General features: G+C 36.0%; 1 protein-coding gene across 10 annotated transcripts in view; it reads left to right on the top strand.

The window, feature by feature from the left end:
• The window catches only part of DNM3 (dynamin 3), a 615,582-nt gene that overhangs the window by 119,110 nt on the left and 470,077 nt on the right, over positions 1–26,395 (top strand). For all 10 annotated transcript variants that reach the window (XM_037825339.1, XM_037825338.1, XM_037825336.1 and 7 more), the window contains exons 3-4: positions 21,035–21,184; positions 22,375–22,578. In XM_037825339.1, the coding sequence (XP_037681267.1) occupies positions 21,035–21,184; positions 22,375–22,578 (354 nt within the window). The remainder of the gene's footprint in view (positions 1–21,034; positions 21,185–22,374; positions 22,579–26,395) is intronic.

Genomic DNA, 26,395 nt, shown 5'->3' with positions numbered 1-26,395 from the left:
TTGCTGCCTGCCTTATGGAATTTGGACTTGTGCACACCCACAGTTGTGCAAGACACTTTTATTAATCTTGTATCGATATCTCTTGTTGATTCTGTTTCCCTAGAGAACCCTAACTAATACAATAACCATAACCATAACTATAACTACATTATGGGATTCTAGAGGAGAAATACTGATCTGACAGGTAAGGGACAGGGGTAGTGGCATCAAAGAAAAACTTTCTGTTGAAGTGCATAAAGTGAATCTGAATGAATAGAAGCAAGCCAAGTTAAGTGTGTGTGTATGTGTGCATGTGTAAGTGTGTGCACGCATTTGAGAGAACAAATAAAAGGGGTGGGATATTCCTTTCAAATAAGTTGGAGCAAAGGATGGGAGGTAAGAAAGCACATGAGGTTTCTAGAAGATGTAGTATGTTTTTGTGAGTGTGAGACTGGGTTGGGATGGGTGAGGAGGGCGTGGACAAAGGGGAGTGAGCAATCAAAGGTGTCAGAGCAAGCAGATGGCATAGTCAGCTTTACCTGCTGGGGATTGCTGTGATGGTGATGGGGAGGATAGATTGAACAGAGCAAGACTGAAGGTGCTACTTGGGGTAATCTGTCCAGGTGAGAGATGATGAGGGCTCCTTTCACTTGGCATTGGTAATAAGGATTAAAAGGGGATAGAGTCAAATTTGTAGAGAGAAATTTCAGATAGATATACATACCTTACGTATCTTTTGTTAGGTTTGTTTCTAGGTAATGTAGTTTTTGTGAATATTGTAAATGATATTTTTCTTAAAGTTATATTTTCTAATTCTCGTGCTGGAATATTATATAACTGTGAAAAAGTGAACTACAACTACATGCATAAACATGAATGAATCTTAGAAAAATAATGTTGAGTGAATCAAGCAAGTCCTAGGAGAATGACTTCATTTTTATAAAGCTCAAAAACAAAACTAAACAATGTGGTCTTTTAATGATGCATACATATGTTATAAACCAGTATAAAAAAGAAAATAAAAGAAAAAATAATGATAGTTATTACCTCTTGGGAGGGGAAGGTGAGGGATGGGATATGGAAGGGGGTAGTACATAGGTAGATGGAATTGTATTGGACAATTCTGGTTCTTGTATTGGTGGTGGGTTTGTGGGGTGCTGGTTTTATTATTCTTTATATACATGCATTTTTATGTAGGTCATATGTATTCTTTTGTTTATCTATATTAACAAGATAGTAAAGGAAAGAGATAGATATACAGATATACAAAGAGATAGAAATAAGGGCAAGGATATCCCTGGGTTTCTAGCTTAGGTTACTGTATCCATGATGGTGATGTTAAGTAAATAGAGAGAACTGAAGGCTTATTCAGGAGTGATGATGAGTTGAAGTACGTGAAGTACATCCAAGCAGATGGATATGCAAGTCTGCAGCTTGAGAAGAAATACAGTCTACATGCACAGAGTTGGAAGTCATAAATATATACAGTAGTCTTTCAAATAAAAAAGTGGGTAAAATCATCTAGAGGGAATGAAGAAAAGAGTGAATAAGGAGGGAATCCTGAGGCGCACCAGAATGTAAATGTCAGGAGGAACAGGAACTCACAAAGAAAAGGAATGGATCAAAAGAAAGGAGAAAAACCCGAGAGAGTATCACTGAGACAGCTAAGGGGTAGACTTTGATGGAGAAGGGGTGATTGTCAGTGTCAGGTGCAGCCGGGTGGCAGTGAGACATGCAGTTAGGAGGCTTGTGCTGACCCCAGTGAAACCTGTTTCACAGCGGGGGGGCAGAAGCCAAATGCAGCTGAGGGGAGGGGTGACTGGGAACCAAAACAGTGAGTACAGAGGTACATAGAGGAATGTTAGAGAAATACGAATGGTAGCTAGAGTGTGGTCTAGTTAAAAGGGAGCTTTACTTTTTATTGTTTGAGAGAGACTTAGCACATTTCTAGAACAAGGTAACAGAAGAGTGGGAAAGGATAAAGGACAGATAGGGAATGCTTGATGGAATACAGGCCTGGAGGGATAAGAGGACAAGGGGTCAAGGGCTCAGGCAGAGAGTTGGTTTAGAAAGCAGGTAATTTATGCTTTGTGACTGGAAGAAAGAAGGCAGGGTTGAGAAGGCAGTGAAGCTTGTCGATAAGAGAATAGGAAGTTAAGAAAGAGCATCCTGATGGCCTCAATTTTCTTAAAGTGATAAGTTCTGCTGAGGATGGGAGTGGAGTGGGAGTTGAGTTAGAAGCAGTGAAGGTTTGGAGTAGTTACTGAGGATGAAGAAGCTAACCAAAGGCAACCTACTATTAACAGTTGGTATTCAGCCCCAGTTGAGTTTGGAGTTTAATCTGTTCTAAAGATGGACTGCACTGTTGTGAGGTATCTCATGGGTGTTCATAGTGGGAAAAGTGGCTTCTTGAGTTGGGGTTTTGTAAAATGGGAGCAATGAAGGGACAGTAGAGCAAGGGAGAAGAGGATGCTAGTGAGGAGATGGGTCACATGATAGCAGTCTGCTCCAAACTGACTAGAGAGGAAAGGCTGGAGAGCAGAAGGGCATGAGGGGCTTTAGAGAAAAAATATGTTAATGATAACAGTCATACTAGCTAAAAGCATATACCTTTGATCCCTGCATTTTTGACAAGGAATGGCCATTATTATTTTTTGATTACTGCATTCAAATCGAAAATATAAAATAGTTTTTTCCCAAACCTATTTATTTTATTGAGAATCCCTGGACTCATGGCATTGTACCAAATAATAAAAAACTACACTTTGCATTTCTGTGTGTGTTTTAAGTATAACCAAGTGAATTGAATAAGCAAGACACGAAAGTGTCAGAGAGGTCAAAAGAAATGTCTCATTTCACTCAACTGGATGATGGGTTGCTTCTATGGGTCCCTTTAACAATTTCTCCTCCCTAGGAACCTTCCTTACAGCACCCTTGGTTTGGGAAACCTCTCATTTTTTTTTGACCATCTGGTCACACAGACATTTCCTGTTGGAGTCCCTTTGTCCTCCCAGGCAGTCTTCCTGAGTAATCTCTCGGGCAGCTTTCTCATGTGGCTCACATCTGGTCCATGGGAAATATTCAAGCATTATGTCCTTTGCCCTGACCCTGTGGTTGTACAGGCTGGACAGTCTGCCACCATTGGCTTGAGTTTGGTGTCAGTCTCACACAGGAAGATTTCCATTGTAACTAAAATACTGTTTCATGAGGATGCAGCTCTCTATGGTGAAACATGCTCTGGAGGAGGGGCGAAATGGCCTGAGATTCTTGTAATTCTGACATTTTTTAGTTTTCTGACTTAATAAGGAAATCACTTGCCCTCTTTGATTATCATTTTCCATAAAATGAGATAGTATAAATGAAGGTGCTTTGAACATTATTAAGCACTGTATACATACAAGATGCTCTTCTATTGTAGGTTCAAAGTACTTTCTCTGATATTGAGATTTCTAATGAACATGATTCTGGGATCACAGACACTCAGAACTTATTCTTTTTTTTATTCTGGGACTAAAAACATCAGTCTTAAGGGATTATTATGGTTAGAGTGAAAGGAAATCCATTTTTATGTTACATTTGTTTACTGAGATAATGCTAAGAAAAAAATGAGTCAGTTTAAATATTGATAATAATTTTTGAGAAAAATAAATGACTTCTATATCAGGGTATAAAGTGTACTGTTGCATTGTTCAAGTATTTTGCTGGTGAATTTTCATGGTTACAGCTGGTGCCGTAAGGAGATGTCTCAGATTCTGCCTTCATGTGGGTCATTTAGTCTGGATAGAGAAAAGTTGTATTTCTAACTGTACAGAAATAATAGTAATAATAATTATCATTAATTTAATAGCTACATTTATATAGTGCTTAGAGTGTACATGTTTACCACTCATCTAAGTGCTTTGCGTATATTGACATATTTAATCCTCATAACAATCCTATGAAATAGATGATATAATCATCATCATCATCATCATCATCATCATCAACACTGTTATTATTCCCATTTTACATAGAAAAAAAACTGAGGCATAGTTTACCAAGGATAATAATACCTACTTCCCAGGGTTATTATGGTTATTGATATGAGATAATGTGGGTCTATGAAAAAAAAAGATTCCCAGAAATTTTTAATTTACCCTAAAGATAAAGAGTTAGTGATTGTGGAAGTCTGTGGATCTTTGAGGTTTGCACTTGGGCAAAACCACAGATTTAGGCTAAAATATAGATAAAAATAAACATTTATTTGGCCCAGGCAGTCCCTCTCTTTTGCATCCTATGCATATTTTCACATTGTAGATAAAGTACCTTGAAGCACCCCCCAAAATTTTCATCTTGAAATAATTTTTAAAGGAATTCAATAACAATTTCAGAACTATTAAAGAATAATAAAGGCAAGATTATATATATTAAAAATTTTAGGGAAACCCTTTTAAAGAGGAGTACAGTTCTTTCCTATATGCACGATTACTTTAAAATGCTTTGAAAATGTCTAAGCGTTATACCATTGTATATATATGAAACTTTGACTGGACTTTGTTAGCTATTATGGACTATTATTATTATTATTCCCATTTTTTATAGGAGGAAACTAAGGCACATAGAAGTTATAGTTTACCCAGGATAATAATGCCTGTTCCCAGAATGTGGGTATTAACATTAGTAAGGTGTGAATTTATATCCTGACTTATAAAACGGAAGTATCCTAAAAATATTATATAAAAAAATTTTTGGATTCAAATTCTATTTTAAATGGGATAAATGAAAAGATTTTTGGTAAGATGTATAATTATTCTCCAAATTACCTTTGGGATTAATTTGAATTTTGATATGCAGTGCAGTTCCATCTTATGCAGGTATTGCATTCTAAAATCAGCATTTAAGGCAAAGATGGAGAATGGGACCACAAAGTGCGATACTCTATTTATGGTATTGTCCATAAACTCTCATTAACTTTTCACTATTCGGTGTTTCTGAATGCTTCTCAATTTAATTCTTCAAGCTTTTCTTTGAGGATGTTCATAAAGAAGTATCGGGTAGCTGTTATCAGAATAACAGGTTTTTTTTTCCGTAACAGGTTATAAAAATCATATGAAGTACTTGTCAAATTCCAGTCACCACTTTTATATTGCTAACTTTTTAAAACATCATCATCATCATCATCGTTGTTTACATTTATTGCATTCTTAATATGGAACAGGCATTATGCTAAATGCTGGTACATATCATCTCATTTAACATTTTCCCACAAAGAGAAGTGCATCCCTTCTCTCACATTCCTCCATAAATGTTTTATACTTTCATTCATTCAATCCAATATTTTTTAATTGGATATTTGTTGTTATTTGCCTTCTGGTTTTCTCCCAATCCCCTTTTGTCTTTTCACCCTGATGCTTTTGTTAATCATTTGTTTGTAGTTTAAAATGTTCTCTTTTCTTTTTTTGACTTTTTCCCAATTCTGTTAATCCTCCTGAATCTAGCTTTGATTATACCCTTTCCATAAATCTTTTTCAGGCTGCCCCAGCCTGAAAAAAATCTCTCCATTTCCTATATCTGAACAGTACTGAGGTGTGTCATTCTTTTGACAATTCCTCATGTTGGTATGCTCTATTCTGAAATCTTATTCAAATCTTTTGCTTAATTTTCATAATTTTGTCTTTTTTTGCCAACTTGGGTAAGTTCTTCAAGATTGTGAAATATAGTATGACACTTTGTATTCCCTATAGTATAAGTTTCTTAATAAGTAGTAGATTTTGGTACTACTGCTCATTAAATACCAATAAGAAACAACTCCCAGTAGAAATAATTTATTATTTTACAGAATGGATAAGTCTTAATTCTGTAACCTAAGAAGTACAATGTGCAAGTGAAGGCTTGTTCCCCAAGGAAATAGAAAACCTTATCACAAAAGTCAGAACAGATTTTGGGAGACTGAAAATATGATATTGTTATAGTATTAAGCCTCTTACTAAAATGAAGTCCAGAGAGCCATAACATGCTTATCCTAAGCTACTGTCTGTAATTGACTAGGCCAGAAGGAGAGAAGATGGTTCCTGAAAAGACCCTTAGAAGACCTACTCTTAAAAAGACGGTTTCAGAAAAAAGATTTTGCTCCAGAGGTTTGGTTCATATTGAATGAGGAAAAAATACTGAAAGTTCTAAAATATTTATAGAGACATTAATGATCACATCAGCCTTCCTTCCTTCCTTCCTTCCTTCCTTCCTTCCTTCCTTCATCATTCCTGTATCCTTAAAGAATGTTAAATAAAGATGTAGAAAATACAGTCCCTGCTGTCTAAGTGCATTCATTATGGTATTGGAGAAAACACATATAAACAAATAGTTACTATGATGTGTAATATGGGATATATGCTATATTCTTGCACATGTCACGTAACCTCCTGGGATTTAGTTTCCTTATCTGTAAAATGAATTTGAGCATTGGCTTTAATAGAGAATCTTTGAGTTTCTTTCTACCTATAAAATCACAGGAATAATACATACATAGAGCCCTAAAAAAATTTAGAGGAGAAAAGCATTCCTTACAGTGAAGTGATCAAAGGAAATCTTAGTGGAAATGGTATTTCAGTTGGACCTTGTTAGGTAATGTTTTGATAGGTACAGCTAATAATCATGACTATGATATAAACCATTTGTTGAGCATTGGTTTTGCAGGAGGAAGTATACTAAGTGCTTTACACACAGATCCTGCGGGGAAGAGCATAGAGCAGGGTTATCTATGAATTCTCTGCAATTACATGCAAAATTCTGGGTATATTTAGGTTTGTTATTTTTCTGGGGAAAAATTCACAGCTTTCTTCAAATGCTCAAAGTGACTGTGACCCCAGAAACATGAAGAACCATGGTATAGAGAGTAGAGGAGACCTGATTCCTGGACTTTGGAAAATGCCCACGAAGAGGAAGTGGCAGGTAGGAGGAGGAAACTGATGAGAACAAAGAAGTTGTGAAAATCGGAGAATTGAAAGCACCTGGGAGGAAAGTATTTGAAGTAGCAAGATGTAATCAGTGTGAGGAAGTTAACAAATTGTTCTGTTCAGAAGAATGTCTGAATTTAAATCCGAGTTGCGGCCCTTCTAGCTGTGTGACCTTGGGCAAACGTATTTAACTTCTCTGAGCTTAAGTCCTTTGCTATCCAGATAGCAGTTACAATTCACTTCCAATTTCTCTGGTTATTTTTAAAATTAGGGGTTACTGTGTGTTAAAGACATCAATTCATTTATTCTTTGATTATATTGGTTGTGCCCCTAGTACTAGCCAGTGGGAAAACTTTGGTAAATGAAGTAGGACATGGCCATGAAGGCAACTTAAGAAAGAGACAAACCATTTTACTGATGTGGGAGCCTAGACTTGGGAAAGTGATTCCCAAAGTCATGTGATAAGAAAATGGCAGAACCTTCAAACCCACATCTTAATCCAGAGACCCTTTCTTAATCATTAGTGTTCTTGACGACAGAATACTGGAGAGTCATGGCTGACTCTGAGAGCATGTTAGTAAGAGGAAACTTCTTTCTTTTAGGGATCAATGTCTAGATCTCCTGATTGAGAGAGGGATGATGCAGATATTTTGGGCGGGCTTTTCTAACATGATGAAACTACTGAGAAGGGTTATAAAGTAACAGGCATATTTTCAAATCAGTTTTTAGTGTGATGATACATACACGCAGATGACCAAGTAGTTTTCATTTTGAGCCATGTGATACACTGATATTTGAGGATCCTCTAAAATAGTGCGTTTGTTTTTTTTAAATTCAATTTTATTGAGATATATTCACACACCATACAGTCATCCACAGTGTACAGTTGTTCACAGTACCATCATATAGTTGTGCATTCATCACCACAATCAATTTTTGAACATTTTCATTACCAAACACAAAAAAGAATAAGAATAAAAATTAAAGTAGAAAAAGAACACCCAAAACATCCCATATTCCCATCCCTCCCTATTATTCATTTACTTTTTGTCCTCATTTTTCTGCTCATCTGTCCATACACTGTATAAAGGGAGTGGGAGCAACAAAGTTTTTACAATCACGTTGTCACAGTGTAAGCTATATAGTTTATACAATCGTCTTCAAAAATCAAGGCTACTGCGTTGCAGTTCAACAGTTTCAGGTATTTCCTTCTAGCTATTCCAATACTCTGTGCATTTGTTTTTGAAGCAAGATGATTATTATTCTCAGGTATTTCTCACTGATTGTCCTTTTTCCAAAACCCATTAATTTTAATGTTTTTTAAAAAATTGATTACTTTCATGTTTGAGCCCCTTTTAAAGGAAGTGAGTGTCCTTGTGAGAGAGTTCCCATTGAGATAACTGGTGACTATTGTAGTTAAGTATTAAATTACATGCAAATTAATACTTAATATTAATATTAATATTTTTTCTTTACAGGTACATTTCTGTTAGTATCATTTAAACTGACTATATAATGCATTAGATCAGCTAAGTGCTGACTGCTCTTGCCAAGATCTCTTGGATTAAACCAAAAATCGCTTGAGAGACCTAAAATATTTAAATTTATTTTATCTTCCTTTAGATAATTTGTACACTAATTAACCAATTTCATTAATTGACTCTTTTTTTTTAAAGTTTTGGTTGACCCTATTATTTGCATCATAGAATATTTTCTGCAGTTCATGAAGCAAAGACATCTTGTCAGAGGAAGTTACCTTATGTTTTAATCTAAAGATTAGTATATTCATTCAATTATGAATATCATGTATAAGAATTTTCATATACTCAGGATAAATATCTTTATTTTTATTTTCTTAGATTTTTTTTTTGTTATTGCACAGATATGTACTCTTATCACCAAGCTATACCATACCAACTGGTTACATAGTGCTTGGGTCATAGTTGATAATAATATATTTTTTTCTGGCCTCTGCAGCACCTAAGTGATTGCCCTATTGAAACAGTTTAGAGGAGATGTGCCTTCTAGTTTTGAGAATTGGTCATTTTCTTAAAGTTTAACACTTAGTAGAGCAAGCTTTCATGGGAAAATTCTCATGCTTATAGCTAAACATGCTATATGTGTATGTGCAAGCTTGGGCCAGAGGAAGAAAACTTATTCTGAGTAATATTATGAAGAATGCTGTAGTTAAAGTTTCAACATTTAAGTTGTTTTGTGAAATTGCCAAGCTGATTCTGAAATTCATTTGAAAATGCAAAGGACCTAGAATAGTCACAGCAACTTTAAAGAATAACAAGTTGGAGAATTAACACTACCTGATTTCAAGGATTATTATAAAGCTACATTAATAAAGATAGTGTGGCATTGTTATAAAAATAGGCAAATAGGTCAATGGAACAGAATAGAATTCAACAGACCTAAACTTATGTAGACAACTGATTTTCAGCAAAGGTACAAAGGCAATTCAGTGGAGAAAGTATAGTCTTTTCAGAAAATGGTGCTGGAAAAATTGGATATTCATACAAACTTCAATCCATACTTTGTAGTAGTTACAGAAATTAGGTTGGCTCTCTTTTTAACTGATGATAACCTCCAAGAATTTGTCATGAAGACACTTGAGGAACTTGTCAAATACACAGAAATATCTTTAAAATATTTAGATGGAATGGTGCTGTTGAAAATGTGCATAAACGTGCATTGTTTCTAGAAAATAAAAGCCTTTTTTTTGCTTAGTAGTTAAGATATTATAATGTATCCAGAAATGCATATTATAGCTTTATCTTTCTTCCTTGAGAATACCTTTTTTGGTTATATATTTATATACTTGTAGGTCTGATATGCTTATTACTTAGATATCATTTACAAATGTCTTTCTTTGTATTCAGGATTCCGTGGGGAAATAATATTTTCATTTTGCAAATATTAGGCTATCTGTTGTGTTTTCTATATTGAAATTTAATTACTTGAATTTTCATGGCAAAGTCCAATCATTTCACTTTCAACTACTCTACAGACTTTTACTTGAAAGATCACCTTATTTTTGAGTGTTGAATCATTTGCTGTTGCTGATTATATGCAATTATTCTTAAATAATAACATTGTAATATCTCAATTATTCAAACCTCTTTTTTGATATTTGCAGTTTCTAAACTCAGCTGACTATCAGGAAGAAGCAAAAAGATCCTTGAGTAGAGAAAATTAATATTGCAAATTCTAAGGTCTAAAGCTCATGCATTTTACCTATAGAAGGGTCCTGGCTTTACTCTGGAACTCTCCAGTCTTATTTTAGACTCAGGCCATTCATACTGAGTTAATGGATTTCTTACAGTAAATCATAAGGCTACAAGTTAGAATGGGAATATGCCTAAAAACAGATGCATTGCCAAAACAGAAAGAAGTGACAGCTATAAAACTGATAGCAAGGGAAGAGACCAAAAAAAAGGAGAGGGGGGGGCAAAAAAGCAGATGAACAATTTTTAAGAGAGCAGATTAATCTATATCAAAAGAAATTGAAATAATAAAAGAAGTTTAAATTATGTATAGAACATTGCTTAAGGATACAGAAAACTATATAATACACACTTGATTTTTTTCAATTCCAGTGCCCATGCATTTGTACTTATTTTGCCCTTTCAGCAGCCCTTGACAAGTATCGTTTACTCTTTCCTTGAAACATAACTCCATTCCTTTGGCTTCCATGATACCAAATAATCCTGGTTTTCCTTCTATCTCTTTGGACGTTCTTTCTGTCTGATTTGCTGATGTATTCCCTTCTACTTGGCTTTGAAATTTGCACCTACGTAAAGTTCCTTTCTGCTGTCACTTTGTATTTTCCATTAGATAATCGCTTCACACTATGGCTTCAGTTATAACCTGTGCACCTAGGGCTGTTATGTTATAACTCCCGGGCTAAATTCCAGACTCATATTTCCAACTGTCCAAACCCATATTCCCAATTGATTGCTTGAAACCTCACTTGGATATTTCAAAGATATCTCACACTTACTGTGTCAAAAGCCACATTTATGATAATTTTCTTCTCCCCACCCACAAACCTCAGGCCTCCTCCAGTGTTTATTTATTGATTGATTCATTGGTTTATTTCTCTATTAATTCAACAAATGTGTATTTAATGTCTATTAGATGCAACTCACTGTTTTTGGCATTGGTAATACAGCAGGGACAAGACAGATAATGTTCTCTTTCTCATGGAGCTTATATTCTAGTGCGTGAAGACAGGCAATAAAAAACAAACAGGAAAAAATTGAGATAGTGAGTATGTATACTGAAGAAAATACATTGGATGATGTGACAGAGTGAGATAAAGAGCTTCCACTTTAGTTTGCCTGGTCAGGGAAGCATCTCAAAAGAGATATTTAGGATGAGAAGTAAATGACAGGAAGGGTGCACACATACAGAGGTCTGATAAAAAGGCTTAGAGGTAGGAATACATTTGGTGTGCTTGAAGCAGAAAGAAGGTTGTTGTGGCTGAAGTGATCTGAACAAGCAAGGTGGGGATAATGGTTAGAGGCAGAATGAGAGAGGCAGAGGTCAGATTGTGTAGGACTTTGTATGCTGGGGTAAGGAATTTGGATTTTTCTAAATGCTCTGGGAAACCAATAAAAGGGGAAAGACATGACAAAATTTATGTTTTTAAAAATATCATTCCCAGCTGCTAGGTGGAGAATGGATTCAGTGGCTCTAGAGTGTAATCAGGGGGACTACTTAGGATGTTTTTATGGTAGTCCAGGTAAGAGGTGGTGATGGCTTGGAGGCAGGAGGACTGCAGTGGAGGCAGTGAGAAAACTATGTTTGGGAGAGAGCTGAGGAAAAGAAGGGCTCCAAAGATGGCTCAGGTATTTGGTTTGAGTCCTGGATTCAATGGTAGTATCAATAATTGAGATGTGGAAGATGGGGAGGAGTAGGTATGAATGACGAGGAGGGAGGGAATTGGGGAATTAAAAGTTAGTTTTTGGAAATGCTAATTTTGAGATACTTATTAGACATCCAAGTAGAAATGCCAACTAAGCATTAGATATTAAAATTAGATGTATACAAATCTGGAGTTCAGGGGGAGAGATTAGTGCTGGCACATAAATTTGGCATATATGTGTATTTGCCCATATACACACGTATATGTATTTATATGTACATACACACATATAAATTTTTTAAAACTGTAAGATTAGATGAAATCACCTAGAGAGAAGATAAAGACAACAAAGAAGAAAAGAAGATCTAGAAGGAAGTCTAGGGGCATCTGATGCTTAGAAGAATACTAGAGAAGGAACAACGAGCAAAGCAGATAGAGGAGCAACCTGTGAGGAAGGAGGAAAATCAGGAAGGTATGGAATAATGTGTCCATAGAAGAAAATGTTTTGAGGAAGAGATGGCAAACCATGCCATATGTTGCTGAGACTTAGAATAATTATCAACTTTTCGATTTTTGGCCAAGTGCTTGACATTTCTTAATTGGTTTCAGCACCTAAAGATGGAATAAAGTTTATCTCTTGATTGCATTTTACAGAGAAACTCTGCGTAGGAAATTGAGTTGATTTTGTTTACTCTTCAAGCTCCTTTGAAAGCTATGTCAGTGCCATAGCTGTCAATTCTCTGATTGTTATATTCGGTACTTGTTGTAGAATATTCCATGCAAGTCTCCTGTCTCTGGGATTTCTGTAGAATGCTGGTCTTGGTCTCAGGCCCTAGTACTACTCTAGTTATCTGGGGTTGCATAACCCTCACATGTAGCTTCAGCCTCTTCCAGGCTTTAGAATTAATCCAGCCCACGTAAGTCGGTAAAGGTCATGGTTAAACAGTAAATATCAAGGTAGCATAGATAGTGATCTCTCTTGACCCTGAGTTCTACTTAACTGGCTTAGGGTTTGTATTTTGTGAATAAGCCTCTCTACCTTCCTCTTCCCTGACTGAGTTCTTGGTTTTCTGCCTGATATTGGGCGGCTCCTTTGGGTGGGTCTGGAGTTCTGTTTTGATCTCCTACTCTGCCTTGAGGTTATCACAGCCCCAATATTAAAGCCCAGTCTCTGTTGTGAAACCTTCATTCTCCTCACTCCTACCCTAATCTATTGTTCTTAAGACTCCCTGATGTAGTTCTTTGCTTCCTTGGATTTCCTCTCTTTTTATTTTTATTTTTTCAGACTGTTGGTAACTTCCCTGTTTACCTTAGTGACACAATGGAGTTCTGCTTCATATCTGGGTCCTGTATAATACATATCTGATCCTCCCTGTTATTTACTAAGCTGCAATTCTAGAACCTTGCCTTCAATTTGGAGTGATTTTTAGGCTGGATGGAAGCATTGTTTTTCAAAACCAGCATTGCTCAATGGTATGCAAAGTGGACTGCTTAAAGAAGGAAGAAGAAAACTATAGTTGTTCTGCACTTTAAATATGATAAATATTAGGGAAATATAGATGTGTAAAAGTGGCCACTGCCTTTGAGGAAATATATTCTTAAATAGATTTATACATAGATGTTCTTTACAGCCAGTGAATTCAACTAGCTGCATTGCAAAATGTTGCTTCTTTATGTGACCCCTGTACACTATTTTCTTTGGAGCTCTGTGGTCAAAAAACACAGTTATTTAAAACATGGAGTCAGAAATAAGAATTCCAGTCAAAGTATTGAGGATCCCAGCTCTTAGAAGAAAAATTGACAAAAGGTTATGTGCTAATGTTTCATAATTTTTCTTTTCTATTTAACCTTGATGAATTGAAACATATGCGTATTTTCCTCATGGAAGGGACATATTGAAAATATTTAAATTTTTATGGTCATGCTGTTCTTTTCACAGATGATTGGAACGTTGCCCAGGCATAAACCATCTTATCCTTCCCCCAAACAATTTGTCAGTTGTTTAACCTAGTATACTTTTTTTCATTACCAGTAGAAATGACAGTGCTAAAATGTTTTACAGGGAAATAAAAGTAAAGTAGAGTGATAGCTCTGACTTTTTAATAATAATTCTTTTTCTTCACATCATTCTTTGCTTCAAGTGTAGCCTATTTTTAAAATTGAGGAAACAGAAAACATTTTAAAACTAGGAGTCATATTTTTTGAAACTGAAAGCATACATGGATTTTAGCAAGACACACTACACTGACACAAAACAGAATTTTGTGAATGCATTATCAGAGTTTCAGTGCTTATGCACACATAGCCTTCATCCTTTATATGAGTGTGTGGCAAAGAAATTTAATATGCTGTCTGTTCAGATTAATCTGGGGCTGAAGCCTGGAAATGTTGGAGAAAGAGACCATTTCATGTGCACAATGGCCAAGCATTCAGAATGAAAGGACCACTGTGGCATGTCAAGAGAGCTCCTGCTACTACAGGAAACTAGACTTTCAGACATATTAATTTACTCTAGTATAAAAATCCCCAAGGACACACATTTACCACCTCTTAACTGGGGCTAAAGATTCCAGCTATTGATCAGCTAGTAACAGCCTGTTCTTTAGAGTTTTACTGGGTGCTAGGATTTCCTCCATCCCCAAACTCACGTGAACACTCTTATTCAGAGGTGACTGCAGTAAATGATGCATTAGTTTTGTGTTAGTTCTTTCCAAGATTTTCATCTGTAATTGTATTTTGGACAGCAGCATGATCAAACTCTGTTCTTTCCAACTCTACATTGCTAATAAATATTTATTTAGGAATTATGTGATGATATAAAGCTGATTGATTTGAATGTGGTCTACTCAGTAAGAGTCAGGGCTTTCATTGTAGGACTGGTTCATCTTGTTGCTAGTGGAACCCACCTAAATGCAAATATGGTAGTGTAGCTATGAATTGTAGTTATGGTTGCCATATTTATCTAATAAAGTGGGACATGTGGTCTGACAATTATCACTGTGCCATTAGAAACACGGGAACATGGACCTGTGAGTGTCTGGGGCTGAGTGGATGGATTACAGGTAGGGACCATTGGACAACTCAGGTCAGAGTGTTTTGCCTAGCGTTTCCATCCTGTAGCATGGATTCTTTCACAGGAGGCTTCTTGAGCCCTTATTTATTTATTTATTTATTTATTTATTTATTTATTTATTTTAAAGATTTTGTCTTTCTGCCCCATTAGTTCTTCTGATGAGCTAGGCAGGTCTGAACTCCAGTGATGGACATGGATCTGTACATCCTGCTGTGGTTACTCTTAGGTTGCTCATTTATAATTTCTCTATGGTTGTGTGTGTGTGTGTGTGTGTGAAATAACTTGGTAGAACTAATAGTATTTATGTGGCTTAATCAGTAGAGAATATATACAGAAATGTTTTATAAAGATATAAAATGAATTCTGTGTTCATGGATTAGAAGACCAAGTATCATCAATACTACCCAAAGCAAATTTATAGATTCATTGGAATTCCAATTAAAATTCCAACAGCCTTCTTTGCAAAAATGGAAAACACAATCATCAAATGTTTATGGAAGGGGAAGGGGCCCTGAATAGCCAAAGCAATCTTGAAAAAGAAGAATGAAGTTGGAGGACTCACACTTCTAATCTTAAAACATATTACAAAGCCACAGTAATCAAAACAGCATGTACTAGCACAAGGATAGACATATAGATCAGTGGAATCAAGTTGAGAGTTAAGAAATCAACCCTTACATTAATGCCCAACTGATTTTTGACAAGGTAGCAAAGAACACTCAATTGGGAAGGAATAGTCTCTTGAACAAATGGTGCTGGGAAAACTGGTTCTCCATTTGCAAAAAAAAGAAAAATAGAAAAAAAGGAGGACCCCTACCTCCCACCATATACAAAAATCCACTCAAAATAGATCAAAGACCTAAATACTAAATGTAAGAGCCAGAACTATCAAACTTCTAGAAGAAAACATAGGGAATCATCTTCAGGACCATGTGTTAGGCAATGGTTTCTTAGATTTTAGGCCCAAAGCACAAGCAACAAAAGGAAAAATAAATATATGGGACCTCATCAAAATAAAAGGCTTTTGTTCCTCAAAGGACATTGTCATGAAAGCAAAATGGCAACTTATACAATAGGAGAAAATATTTGGAAACCACATATCCGATAAAGGATTAACATCCAGTATACATAGAGAAATCCTTCAACTTAAAAGACAAATAGCCCGATTAAAAAATGGGCAAAAGACTTGAGCATACGTCTTTCCAAAGAAGATATAAATGGCCAGAAAGCACATGAAAAGATGCTCAACATCATTAGCCATCAGGGAAATGTAAATTAAAACCACAATGTGATATCACTTCACACCCAATGGCTGCCATTGAAAAAAAAAAAAACAGAAAATAGCAAGTGTTGGAAAGGATGTGGAGAAAAAGGACACTCATTCATTGCTGGTGGCAATGTAAAATGGTCCTGCTGCTGTGGAAGACAGTTTGGCGGTTGCTCTGAAAGCTAAGTATAGAACTACCACATGGCCCAGCAATCCCACCACTCAGAATATATCCCAAAGAATTGAAAGCAGGAGCTTGAACAAGTATTTGCACACTAATGTTCATAGCATTATTATTTGCAGTTGTGAAAGGATGGAAGCAACCCAAGTGTCCATCAGCTAATGAATGAATTCATTATCAGCTAATGAATACCACTGTGTGGTATATACACACAGTGGAATATTATTCAGCTGTAAAAAGGAACGAAGTCCTGATAAATGTGACAACATGGATGAACCCTGAAGACATCATGTTGATAAAATAAGTCAGATAGAAAAGGACAAATATTGTATGATCTCACTGATTTAAAACAATTAGAATAAGCAAACCGTAGAGTCAGAATCTAGAATACAGGTTTCTGGGGGACCAGGGAAGGAGAGATTGGGTGGGACAGGGAATAGGAAATTAAGGCTTAAAATGTACAGGGTTCCTATTTGGAGCAATGGAAATGTTTTGGTAATGATGGTGGTGATGCTAGCACAACATTGTGAATGCAAGTAACAGCACTAAAATATATATCTGAATATGATGATAAGGAGAAACGTTAGATATTATATATATGGTAACAGAATAAAAATGAAAAAAAATCCATGGACCTACACTACACAAATAATAAACCCTAAGTTAAACCATGGAGTTTAATTAATAGTACTAATATTAAAATGTGCTATCATCAGTTATAACAGATGTTCCAAACCAATGCAGGGTGTTGGTGGTGGAATGGTATATTGCAATCCTGTATTTTATGCATGATTGTTCTTCTCTAATAAAGGGAAATTTTTTTTTGTTATAAAATGACTTTAGACAAATATGGTACATCTTTACTCTCAACTGACCTTGCTTCAGCAACCAAAGCTTTCATATGCTCCCACCAATATCACTTCTACTCATTTGCCTCATCCACCCTCATTTTTCTGCTTCCTTCCTGTTTCTGTGGATGAATTGGCATGTTCTTTTCTAATGCCTCCTATCCTCTCTTCCCTATGTTATCACTAAAGCAACTGTCCCTTCTCACGTCTGCACATCACCTTTCCCCCAATACTGGATTTTTACCATCAACCTATGAATATGCTATTAGTTTGCCCATCTTTACAAAACCTTCCCTTGACCTCACATCCTTCTCAAACTGCCCCCTTCATTCCTCTCCTCTACAACAAAACTTGAAAGAGTCGTCTACAATCAGACTCCACTTCCTCTTCTTCCATGCTCTCTTAAACCCATCCCAATCAGGCTTTTGCCCACCCCACTCCACTGTAACAGCTGTTGTCAACTCCCCCAAAGATCCTCAAGTTGCCAAATTCTGCTATCCATTCCTAGTCTTCATCTTACCTGACTTGTAGGCAGTCTTTGATAGAGTCAAAAGTCTCCTTCCTTCCTGAAACACTCTCTTCACTTGGCCTTAGGTCAGTTCTCTTGCTTGATTTTTCTCCTAAATTGTTGCACTCTTTCTCATTCTCCATCTCCTGACCTCTAATATGGAATGCCTGAAAGTCCAATGCTCTTACCTTCTCCTTATCTAACCCTCTCTCTTGCTGATCTCATTCACTTGACTGACTTTAATGAATCCCAAAGATACATCTCTAGTTCAGACTTCTTGTACAAAAGATTCATGTTTCCAGCCCCAAAGGCATTCTTATTCTAATGAGAAAAAATCTTTCCTTTTCTTCCAGCACTTGACTGCCATCTTCTGGAAAATTTTCAGAGTAAATAAATACCTATCAGGTGACTGACTGTGAATGGTATCTCCTACAGCTGCTCAAACTACAGCCATTAGCAGCAGCTCCTTTTCTCTATTTGGGTGCTTGTTTAATAGACACCTCATGCTTGATATGTCTCAAACCAAACTCTTCATTCCTGTTCCCCACACCCCTGGACAAAACCTCTTCCTCTCAGTCTTCTCCATTTCAACATTCTTATGGTTGCTGAGCTCAAACTCCTTGAAGTTAGACTTGAGTCCTCTCTTTCTCCTTTAATGCATCAGCAAAGTCTGTTGGTTTTTCCTCCAGAATAAATTAGAATCCAAACGCGCGCGCGCACACACACACACACACACACACACACATTGTTTACAGTTCCCCTTTTTAGGATTTATGTTTCATTAGACTAGAGATTTATTTGTTATTTCTTCTGTTCTCCCAATTTCTAAACAGTGCCTGACAGTAGTAGGAGTTCAATTTGTTGAATGAATAAATGAATACAGGCATTCCTAAATTTGTCTGTGGAACCCTATCCTTAAAAAAAGACACAAAGGTTTGAAGTGAGACCGCACATTTGTAATCCCTCAGTTGCAAGGTAAGGCATTTTAGGGGCCCAGGAATGAGTTTAAATCTAACTTGTAGATCACATTGTTTACAAAGTTTGGGCAAGGGCATTCGTTTCATGCAGAGAAAGCAAGGACGCGCCATCTGGTGGCCACAACAGAAGTTCATACGGTATTTGTGCTACTTAATTTATTGATTAGTAACATAATAGAAAATGTGGTCCCTGATCCGGAAGCTTATTAATTTTATGAAAGTAATAATTATGATAGCCATAAGTGTCCTCAAATATGTATTTTCCTCATAAAATGTTGTCAAAAAATACAGTTCCATTTCTTCTAAATTATTTCTAGCTCATTTTTACTTTATTTTCTGAGGTCTGACTTCTTTTGCCTGCTTTTATTTTTATGATTGTGTTTTCCTCTCTTATTTTATTTGAACTCTCAACTTCACATGGTACTGGACCAGGCAGTGAGTGGGTAAACAAAACGTAAAGGCTCTGTCTTCTGTAAATTTATTTTCTAATAAGAGCAGCGCTGCATAAGGGTAAGTATTTCAAAGAGCCTGTCAAGTGATGCAATAATCTCTTCAGTCCAGACTTTCTGAAGGCTACTGAAGCATTATTGTTGTGTATCCTCTACTGTTAGAGGAGTGAGATTTTCTGAGTCTTCACTTTCTGTTTTTTTGAAAGTGGCTTATATAATCATATGGCGAAATGGAAGTAGAAAATATTTACATCCATGTATATTGACAGGAAAGACAGAAATTGCAAAGTTAATTCATTTCAGTTCTTTAGTACGTTAAAGCTTAAACTCATTGACCCATTTTGGGAGTCTGCGAATTTTCCAGTCCTGAGTAGCTGGGGTGGAGCTGGAAAATCTGTGTTTGTCATCAAGAGGCCTGAAGCAATAAACAGTCAAGAAAAGGGGATGGGAGAATTTCAGGAAGGAGGAGAATTCTACATTCTTTTTCATGTGGTAGAAGGTTTTACTTAGTAACTCCAGAGGGCAAAATGGAATATGACAAGAAAGCAGATTTCATATCAATATAAAGAAAAATTTTCCAGTAAGACTTTTTTCCAGAGGGATCAATGCCTGAGTTCCCCAATTAATGGATGGGTCCAAGTAGAAGATCTATGATAAGTTTCCAGGGATTTGTTGAAGCTATTGCGATTCTCTGATATTCTGATAGACCTTTCCTTTTCTTTGTGCACTGAAATCCTCCCCGCTCTTCAGTACTCAATTCATATTCTACTTCCTTTAGGGGGCACTGCCTCTTGAAGCTATTACCTCTACTTCTCCTATCATATAAAGTTCAGATAAGTGCTCATTACATGCTGGCTTGTGTTAACTTTTTTCCCTGTGATATAATCTTTAGCTCCTCGATTTTATACTAAGCTACTTGAAGAAAGGGGACCACATCTTATATTTGATTATCTCTCCCATTAAACTCAAGATAGTGGGTGCAAGTTAAGTGTTTATGGTGGAGAATGGTAGAAGGGCTGCCAATAATTGCCTCAACTGGCATATGGGCCAAGCTGCTTAGAATTAGTCTAATTTTGGGAGGGCAACAATTCAGCTAGATATTAAAAAGACTAAAATATATGTTAAAATTTGTTCCCTTGTTAAAATTGTAATTTTTAGATGTAGTAGTACCCGCTTGCCTTTGGAGTTGTGCTGTTTTTATATATATATATATAGAAAATGACAGTGCATCAGTTGGAATGACATTACTGATATGAAAGCTAGTTTTGTTACTCATTTAGTTATTTTAGAGTTTTTCCTTCTGCCTATAGATACTTATTCTTTTTTCAGGTTGCAAGCAAATATTTCCTTTGATGTAATAATCTCTGTCTTGTTTTCTGGGGACAATGCCTTTTTAATTACACAAGTTGACATGGTATTTTTAATAGTATATTTTTAAGCTAAAATGTTCCATATATTATTTCTTTTTAAAGAATTAAGTGAACTTTGGTTCTAAATGTTATCTCCAGAAGCTATATTTATATAACCTAGCATTCCATCTAAATGAAGTAATGCTATTGAAAAAGGAAATGTTAATAGGATTAGTGGGTAGGGTAGGTTTTGTGTGTACCCTGCATCTAATTTCTTTGACAATCAGATGCTGTTGTTCGATTTATCCTGTAGAGGGCCAAATTCTCTCTGAATTATTTAATGGGCTAGAAGGTGTAAAGAATGCTTATGGTACTTAATTACTTATCTGAAAATTAGCAAATTTAGCATCCTTAAGATTTGTATTATGCTTAATATTGCTAAACTATTAATGTGATTCTTAGAAACTGCTGTGTTCTTTCATTTTGGTGGCTATATTGACAGTATTGGATTCTTTTAATTTTTAATTAAAGAAACATTGCTTCCTTTAATTATGGCAAGAGTACATGAATTTAAGTTGTATTAATTTGTCTTTTGTAGAATATGCAGAATTTCTACACTGCAAAGGGAAAAAATTTACAGATTTTGATGAAGTTCGCAATGAGATTGAAGCAGAAACAGATCGAGTGACTGGAATGAATAAAGGCATTTCCTCCATACCCATTAATTTACGAGTCTATTCCCCCCATGGTAAGTAAAATAATGAAACTCCAGGCTCTTCTCAAAACTTCTTACTACATTAGTAAATATACATTATTTGCATAGAAGATGGTTTGTTCTCTCGAAAGTATTGGATTTGTAGAATACTGTTTGGGTACTGCCATAAATGGTATGCTCCAAAGAGCTCATAGTTTTATTTATGGGAAGGCAGGAAGAGATGACTTTAAAAAAATCTTTATTGAATTAGTCATTTAAATTTTTTTTATGTTTATTATAAACTTACACAATTCTGAAGGGGAATGCACGAAAACATCCATTCTTAATATTTTCAGACTTTGCAAAATCTTAGCAATACATAGTACTATGGTTGAGTCTTCACAGTTTGGATTTCCTCCTCAGGGAATCAAGCGATTTTTTTCAGACTACAGGAGAAACTTAAAAATTAATCAATTCACGGTATGTGATGGCTAATAGTCTCTATTATGACTGTGTTTTTACTGGGATAGATTTTAGTCTCTAATCTTCTCCCCAGCTCTGTTGCTTTTAAAACAGGGCATGAATGGCACTATTATTTCATTATTGATATAATTATAATTACGACTTCCCAGGAGGACTTGTTGCTAACCACCATTGTGGATACAGAGAAGGATAGCCAGGTTGGGCTGGAGTCACATTGTCATGGACTCAGGTGTAGTTTCCTGGTTCTCCAAAATTGTGCTCTGCAGGTCTGGTTGTGCAGTCACCTCTTGGCACCATGAATGGCAACAGCTTTCCAGTAGGCTAAGCAGCTAACCCACTATAAGTAACATACAATGGTTTTGAAGAGGAGGGCAAATTTTACCTGAGTATTTGTCCACCGTTTTGAAGGCAACATATAGAACTAGTAGACGTCGTATACATTTATTGTTCAGTGTTTTACTTATACCTCCCTATGGATAGTTCAGCTTGCTGAGAAAACTGGTAGGCAAGCAAACCAGCGCCTTTCAAATTATGTTAGAACAATCATTCAGCATAGCACAGTTATATCTTAAAAACAGAAAACTAGCAAAGCCATTTTGTATTCTTTGCTTTTTATTCTACACACTTTGGTTGGTTTTATTTAGAGGAACAATATACAAAGCTGAGCTTGTTTAATCTTCACTAAAGTGACATGATTCTGCATTGTTGATATCTTCTAGCATTGAGGGTATATGTAAGATCCTTTTTTCCTTTCTACACAGTGTTAAATTTAACCCTAATCGACCTACCTGGAATTACTAAAGTTCCTGTGGGAGATCAACCACCAGATATCGAGTATCAGATCAGAGAAATGATCATGCAATTCATCACACGAGAGAACTGCCTGATTTTGGCTGTTACTCCAGCCAACACTGATCTTGCAAACTCAGATGCACTGAAGCTAGCTAAAGAAGTTGATCCTCAAGGTGAGTGTGTAACCCTTAAATGAGAGAGAATTAGTTTAAAATGTCAAGAATTTGCATATATTTAAAGATAACACAAATTCTCATGACTTGATTTCATTATCAATATAATATGCCACTATTAGTATTGTTAAATCTTTTGTATTTAAGATGCCAAAAGAAAAATAGCTAGGGAGTATAGTAAAAACCTATAAAAATAAATGTAAAATAACTGGGTTCTTGGAAAATAGACATTTCTAACTCTCATGGACAATTTATTTTAAACAAAATCTATGAAATAAACTTCTGGTACAATTCAGACCATCTCTTTAGTTTATTGTGAGAGTTACCTGAATATACTCCCAATGGAGTAACTTTCTGTCTTTGTTGTTTTGTTTTGTTTCTGTCTTTGTTGGTTTGTGTTGTTTCTTTAAAATAGGAAGCTATTTTAATTCATGTAAGATATTATTTAGCTTATAATTATTTAAAGCAGGGAATTATCTATTATTTACATTTCAGAGTCCAGAAAAATACCTCTTTATATTGATGTTCTGATTTTTTTCTTTCTTCTGAGCTCAGTAATAACAATTTATCTTCAGATATTCCAATGATGGACCTTATTGTGTGTCTGTTTAAAGTAGTTAAGCACGTGTACTCAGTGGTGTGTCCTTTCAAGATGGAGACACATGCTCTTCAGTTTTAGGTTTTTTCTTCTTCTTTTTTTGATAAATTGCCCTATTTTCCCTATTCTCTTTATCTGGAATTTTTATTATTAGCATGTTAGGCTCCTGGATGAGTCGTCTCTCTCTTTTTAAATATTTATCATCTATCATCCATTTCTTTTTTTCTTTGCTTTACTTTTTGCAAGATTTAATCAACTTTATCTTCTACCTCCTCTAATTAATTTTTCATTTCTGATATCACTGAAAAATTCTAACAGCATTTTCTTACTTTGTGAATGCTGTTTTTAAAAAATTGCATCCTGCTCTTGGTTTCACAGGTGTAATGTATTCTCTAAGGATTTTAATGAGAACTGTTTGATGTTTTCCTTTGGGAATCTACAGTATCTCTAAGTCTATTTTTTTCTGATTGTTTTTGTATTTGATGTTAGAAGTGTTTTGCAGATATTAGGTGTTCTTTGGTTGTTCATTCATGTATGAGAATGAAGCACTGAAAAGCTGGTGAAAGCTGTGTGTACATGGATGGGATTTATTGACCAGTGGGCTTTCCAATAGGGTGATTGGGCTGGGAGTTGACCATTTTGTTAGGAGACTTCCTCAGCTATCAGATTCTGTGAGTATTTTCTCTTGAGCTGGCCTGGTTACAAGCCTGATGTCCAGTGTTCTCAGAGCCAAGAGGAAGAAGGGAGTTGGAGCAGGGGGCTGTAGTTATGTAGACTTTTAATTAATACCCTGAACTCATAATGACATTCCTGAAGGTCTTCTTGAGTCCAAAGTCTGTCTGGTTTATCCTCTTCTGAAACAAAATCTTCAGTATTTCGTTGAGGTTGAGGAGGGGTAGCTGTGTGATTTGTAAGATGGGAGAAACGGTCTTGAAATAGAACAGATTCCTATATAAATTGTCTACCAGTTCTCCTATTTTTTAACTCCTCCTAATCCCTGACATTGGTGCCTCAACTTCTTGAGCCTTTTCAGAGTATTCCAGTGGTATTTAATCTGCTGCTTCTTGGCTTCCTGTACATCTCTGAGATTGGGGGTTGGAACAAAGCAGGGGGGACTCCTTCTCCAGCATCAGTGGCTTAGAAGAGCCGTATTATGGTTTGGGGCTGGAGTTTGGTTGTAAACATGATGCTAAAACATCCCTGTCACAGCAGCCTTCTTGGCCCACAGGAGGCTGAGCCACTATTGTCTGATTATGATAGAAATAATATATCTATCAGTTGATTCTAGCAAGTGCAGCATGATTACATTTCTGAAAAAGTCCACAGTTAGGGTAGATGAAGCTTCTTGGAGGAGTTCAAACAATATTTACTGGTTCCTGATTCCTCCTTTGTCATACCCTGGTTTCGCCTCCTTGGAGTTGGTTCTTTTCACAGATAGACTCTCCTCACGGGTGGCAAGATGGCTGCAGTTGTTCCTGCCTCACATTCTTGCATCTTCATATCTAGTAGAAGAAAAGCCAATGAAGATTTTTTATTTGCATAACTTCTTAATATTTATAAGAAATTTAAGCTAAAGGAAAATTAGGCAACTAATATATCCTATAAAGTATCTGCATTTAATTCTTAAGATTGATTTAACACATTCAGGCTATATTTTCCTCCTCTTTCATAGGTAATATTAATGGGCAATGACTCTATCTCATTGCCAGGTTCTTCAAAAGAAGATTCATTTATAACCAAAACAATGATTCTCATGTGATGGCAGATCATTAGTGAGAGCAAGTAATATTGATAGAGGGAGTCATTAGTTTACCAGAAAGGATTCTATCTCTGCAACCTCACTGCCAGTATTTAGAGTGTATTGTTGTAGCATAAGTGAAATGCAGCATTAACTTTGTCATGCATCTGTAATTATATTCACAAATATTAAACCAGAAATTCAAGTGAAAGTTTTTTTTTTCTGTTACAAGCATGACTTGTTTTACAGGCCCCTTTTTATTAGGTGTCACTTAGAAATTGCCAAGTGAACGTTCATGAACATACCCCAAAAAAGATTTCTGAAAGTTTTGCTGGGATAATTTAGGAGAAACAGAGAAAACATTCAGTGACATTGTGGGCTACCTCCTTGCCTACTGACTCCTGGATGGTGATTGGTAAGGAGGACAAATCCATTGCTTGAAGGCTCTTATTAGGTATCTTTCTCTGGTTAGGTACTAAAAGTTCCTTGCTAACTTGAAGGTTTATTACCTCTTTTTGCATCCTAATTTCAATTCTCAAATTCCTGAACACTGTCATACTAGACAATTCTGAGAACTATCCCAAGATTTTAAATGGTGATAAGGTCTCCACCAGGGACCCAATTTGATTTGTTGCTCTCCTGAGACTTTAGCTGATTTGGGAAATCACTGAGGCCCCAAGGGAAGAGGGCAACTTCTCGTTAGTGGTAAATAATTAAAATACAGAAAGGAAGGAACCGTAGACTCAAACCAGTGAACTTCAGTCTAAAATATGGTGTACAGGAAAAACAAGGGGATAGGCAAGTAGAAACTTTCATTCACCCTCTTGTGTTCCCCTACTCACTCTGTGAGTAGGTTTTAAATATGATTCAGAGGTCTACTTGTTCTTATAATTATGGCTTTGACAAAAAGTAGTGCTGTCTTAGTTTGCCAGGCTGCTATGACAAATAGCATACAAAGGGTTGGCTTAAACAACAAGAATTTATTGACTCACGGTTTCAGAGGCCAGAAATCACAAATCAAGGTGTCAACAAGGCTTTGCTTTCTCCTTGCAATCTTTGGGGTTTTGACTTGTATCTCTGCCTCCTGTCACATGGTGATTTCTTGCTCCTTGTCTCTGCTCTTCTGGTTTTCATTCATTTCTAGCACCTGACTCCTCTAGGCACATTTGAATTTCCTCTCTTAACAAGACCTCCAGTCATATGGATTAAGACTCTCCCTCACTCAGTTTGGCCACACTTAAATAGGATCTTAGAAGAGCCTATTCACAAATGAATCCATATCTTTACTGATAATACATCTTCAAATGGCCCTATTTTTAAATAAGTTCACATCCACAGGAATGTGGGTTAAGATTAAGAGCATGTATTTGTTGGGGTGCTTAATTTGATCTACCACAGATACCATTTAACTTTGGTTCTTTGGGAGTTATTTGCTTAATTTTCACATATTTGTGAATTTTCTAAATTTCTTCCTATTAATG

This window comes from Choloepus didactylus, chromosome 2, assembly GCF_015220235.1.
Source record: "Choloepus didactylus isolate mChoDid1 chromosome 2, mChoDid1.pri, whole genome shotgun sequence".
In the NCBI taxonomy this organism is placed as follows: domain Eukaryota; kingdom Metazoa; phylum Chordata; class Mammalia; order Pilosa; family Megalonychidae; genus Choloepus; species Choloepus didactylus.
The sequence above is the reverse complement of the archived record's forward strand: the minus strand, read 5'-3'. Positions and strand labels throughout refer to the sequence as shown.